Source organism: Camellia sinensis, chromosome 1 (assembly GCF_055761805.1).
Source record: "Camellia sinensis isolate YWXY chromosome 1, ASM5576180v1, whole genome shotgun sequence".
Lineage (NCBI taxonomy): Eukaryota > Viridiplantae > Streptophyta > Magnoliopsida > Ericales > Theaceae > Camellia > Camellia sinensis.
The window spans coordinates 251,295,918-251,299,568 of NC_138961.1; the positions used below are offsets into that span (position 1 = coordinate 251,295,918).

Here is a 3,651-nt window from a genome sequence, read left to right on the forward strand (position 1 = left end):
AGATAGCTGGCACTTAAAGTAACATTCAAGATCATAGATTTCTACTGCGCATTTATGTGTAAAATAATGATGGTGCCATTCAATGGTTGTGCTCTTGATTTTCAAATATTTAAATAAATAATAGGAAAGCCCAAAAAGAGAAAGCAAGATAAAAGAAAAATAAATAGAAGGCTGGGAAATAGTTGTTAGTACTTCTAGCTTTACAACTTCTTTTGTTTCATTTTGTTTATTATTTATTATTTTTTTAACTGGTTCAACTTACCTATTGATTTGAAATTGAAAATATGATTAAATACGTTAGATGTTAATTATGAAAGAAATTGCCTACATTGTTTGGCTTTATACATAGCAAGTAATTCCCCATGAGTAGAAACATATGGAAGTGTATTGATTCTTTAATTAGAATGACATAGCTAGCGGTTTGTGGTTTACCTAATTATTGTTTTTGGTGAAATAAAAAGGGGGGGGGGGTTGTGCGCTCTCATTCCATACCACTATATATATATTCTCTACAATTGTGAATTAGAGTGAAAGTCTTTTTAAAAAGTACCTAATTACCTATAAAAGCAATAAGTTGGCCATTTTCACTTATGGTTCTTTGGGGTTGACTTTTAATGACATTTGATCATGGTCATATGCTCAGATTCTAAACTAGTGTCTAATTTGAGCAAGATGAGACATCTGGATCTAAGTTATAATAATTTTGACGAGGATGCCTTCAGGATTTTGGGTGCTCTCCCATCCCTTAAGTTTCTATCCTCAGTGTCCAATAGCATGGAAGGACCACTTTCTAACCAAGGTATGTGTATTTTTTATTTCTCAAATTCATGCTGCATAAGTTAATTTTTTTAGCTCCATTTGAGTGTTGAGAAGACTTAAAATAGTTGGAAAAATGAAGTCTTACAGCTAGCAATTTGTGCAAAATTATAGTTCTTTGTCAAATATATCTTTCTGGAATCTATTACTGCCATCAATGGCATCATTGTCCTTAAATTTTTTTAACATTACATTTTCATTTGAAATTGAGCTACTAATTGAGGTGCCCATAGAATATAGTTCACAACATCAAATTATATTTATCTCTATTTTCTTTACCTCAATCTAATTAACGAGTCTCTTCACTTGGGTTACATGTTGTTTAATAATCAAATTTAATAATCCCTTCTTTTTTTGATATTTTATTGATACCATCATTATTATTATTATTAAAGTCAGCCCTCTAAGTTTTAAATTGGTGTTGGTTGCTTCAGCCATTGTTCTCTTTCAATTAGCCAGCATATTTGTGATTTTTTAGGTCTTGTTTGTTCCTATGTTTACTTCGATTTGTAGTAGCACTTTCATTTCAAAATGCATCTGCCACTGCCAGTATAGAAGAAGAATAGTGTTTTGCGGATTTATTTTTCATTTCTACTCATATTGTGTCCTCTATTGAAATAAATTAGTATGAAATCTACGTTGACTTCGATCATAGGAATACAGAGCATGGATTCTGCGAGACTGAACGTTTTGAATTATTTGTTAACAAGCGTGAAGTATGTCATAGCAGCTAACGATTTCTATTTAGTTCTTTATTATTGTTATTTTTTTAAAATAGTGATTTTCTAAGGATTATGTATATATATACTTATATTTATATTTTTCCTTGCATGCCATCTATGTTCTGTACGTAGGTTTGCAATGCATACACGGAGTTGAATGATCCTGTGGTACAACGCCAACGGTTTGCTGACCAACTCAAGGTATTATGATCATTAGGAATTGAATCATTGTGGCATGTAAAGTCATGTTGTGTGGGGTGCCTTGACTGAAGATTTTTGTATGATTAAATTTCAGGACCGACAATCAGGTGATGATGAAGCAATGGCTTTGGATGAAACATTTTGCACAGCTCTCGAGTATGGTTTTCCCCCAACTGGTGGTTGGGGACTGGGTATTGACCGACTAACAATGATGATGACAGATTCGCAGAACATCAAGGTTTGTGTTTTACGTTTGTGTGGTTTGTGTGAAATGTTCATGTGTTATCAGTTTGTGGTTTTGGATTTCCTTGCTGGTGATTTTTCATTTGTTTAATTTATTGGTAGTGTTGGTTTGGTGGGGTTGGGGTTGGGTGTGTTTGGCTGGACGTGGGAAGTTTCACATTCTACAATAGAAAGTTTTTTCGACTGAGCTTTTTTACTCAAGTGTCAATTGTTTTGTTTTTTGGTTTGGGGACAGGAAGTTCTACTCTTTCCGGCCATGAAACCTCAGGATGAACCTTCTGCTAAAGAACACATCCAAACAGCTTCTGGCTTGGGTCCAGTATAGGTTTTCAATCTGCCAATATGCATGCAAATCTTCCTACAGAAGGTTTACTTCTATTTTGGTTATGCATTTAAATCTGCCAAGAAACATGCTGTTGGGTTGGATTATTTAGTACGATATGTTTTATTACTGCTAACGGTTTTCTATACATGCTGAAATATTGATTTCCTTGCAGTTCTCTAGATTAGTGGGATGGAGCAAACCAACTTCTTATTTCAGCAAGATTCATAGGTACTATGATTCTGCTTTTATGTTGTGATGGAAGTTCAAGATCTTGTAATGATTTTTTGCCAAAATAGTCGTTTGAATCCCTAAATTTCTTTTGCATGGTGTCTGTGTGCTATTGATTTTGTTTGAGAAGCTGAGTCCTATTGATTTTGTATTCTACAATTCTAACATTTTGTGCGTAATGCAGCTTGTCCCTGGTGGTTCTCCTGATCCAAAATGTGTGGTGGTATGCAAGATTGCTTTTGTTAGCGCCGTCAGATTGGCAGATCTAAAGAAGAATGCTGATGGACAAGAAAGTCTGGTGTTTGTTACTTTAGCTGGTGACCTGGTAGTCCGAGGACTAATATTACTATCAGTTGTTATGACATTTTTTAATTTTTTAATTTTTTTTTGTTGGTTCTTGTATTTGAAATAGAGAGTTTATTTGCATTGATGACTTATTCTTAACTCAGTAACTCTCCAATGACCATATGAAGATTTCTAGGGTGCGAGAAATATGAAATATTTTTGTGTAACATACACCGTTTGATTTATGTGAATGTTTTGTTTTTGCACAATGATTGTGGACTATCATTTTATAAGATTTTACTATATGAATGGGGGTTATTATTTTATATTAGTACTATTTTAGTTTTATTATAGGTATTTTTTAAAAAAATTAGCACAATTTTTTTTTTAAAGAAAGGGCTATCACGGCGTTTTTAAAAACGTCGTTAAATAGTTGGGAAAAAGAGATGTGGTGGCGTTTTAAAAACGTCGCTAAATAGCATGGTGACGTCATGTTACAATTAGTAGAACTTTTAGCGGCGTTTTATAAAAACGCCGCCTATAGTAATATAGTGACGTTTTTAAAGCGCCATAGAGTTATAGTGACGGTCGCATCTTCGACGTTTAGTGCTAAACGCCACAAAAAGATTTGACGGCGTTTTTAAGACTTATAGCGGCGTTTTTCAAACGCCTCTAAAACCCTGATTTCCAGCAGTGAGTTTAAAAAAATAATTACAAAAAAAAGTCACTAATTTTTAACTTTCAGTGACAGTTTGAAAAATTCATCATAGAAAAATGTCACTAACTGTCAATTTTTAGCAACATATTGAAAAAATGGTCACAAAAAATTAT

At 33.4% G+C, this 3,651-nt stretch overlaps 1 protein-coding gene across 1 annotated transcript; it reads left to right on the forward strand.

Moving 5' to 3' along the window:
- The first annotated feature begins 645 nt into the window (after positions 1 to 645).
- On the forward strand, positions 646 to 3,072 carry LOC145790766 (lysine--tRNA ligase-like). The gene is made up of 6 exons (XM_082869424.1): positions 646 to 799; positions 1,671 to 1,739; positions 1,834 to 1,977; positions 2,218 to 2,349; positions 2,480 to 2,535; positions 2,720 to 3,072. The coding sequence occupies exons 1-4, from the start codon at positions 713 to 715 to the stop codon at positions 2,305 to 2,307; spliced, it is 390 nt and encodes a 129-aa protein (XP_082725550.1). The 5' UTR covers positions 646 to 712; the 3' UTR covers positions 2,308 to 2,349; positions 2,480 to 2,535; positions 2,720 to 3,072.
- Positions 3,073 to 3,651: the final 579 nt, after the last annotated feature.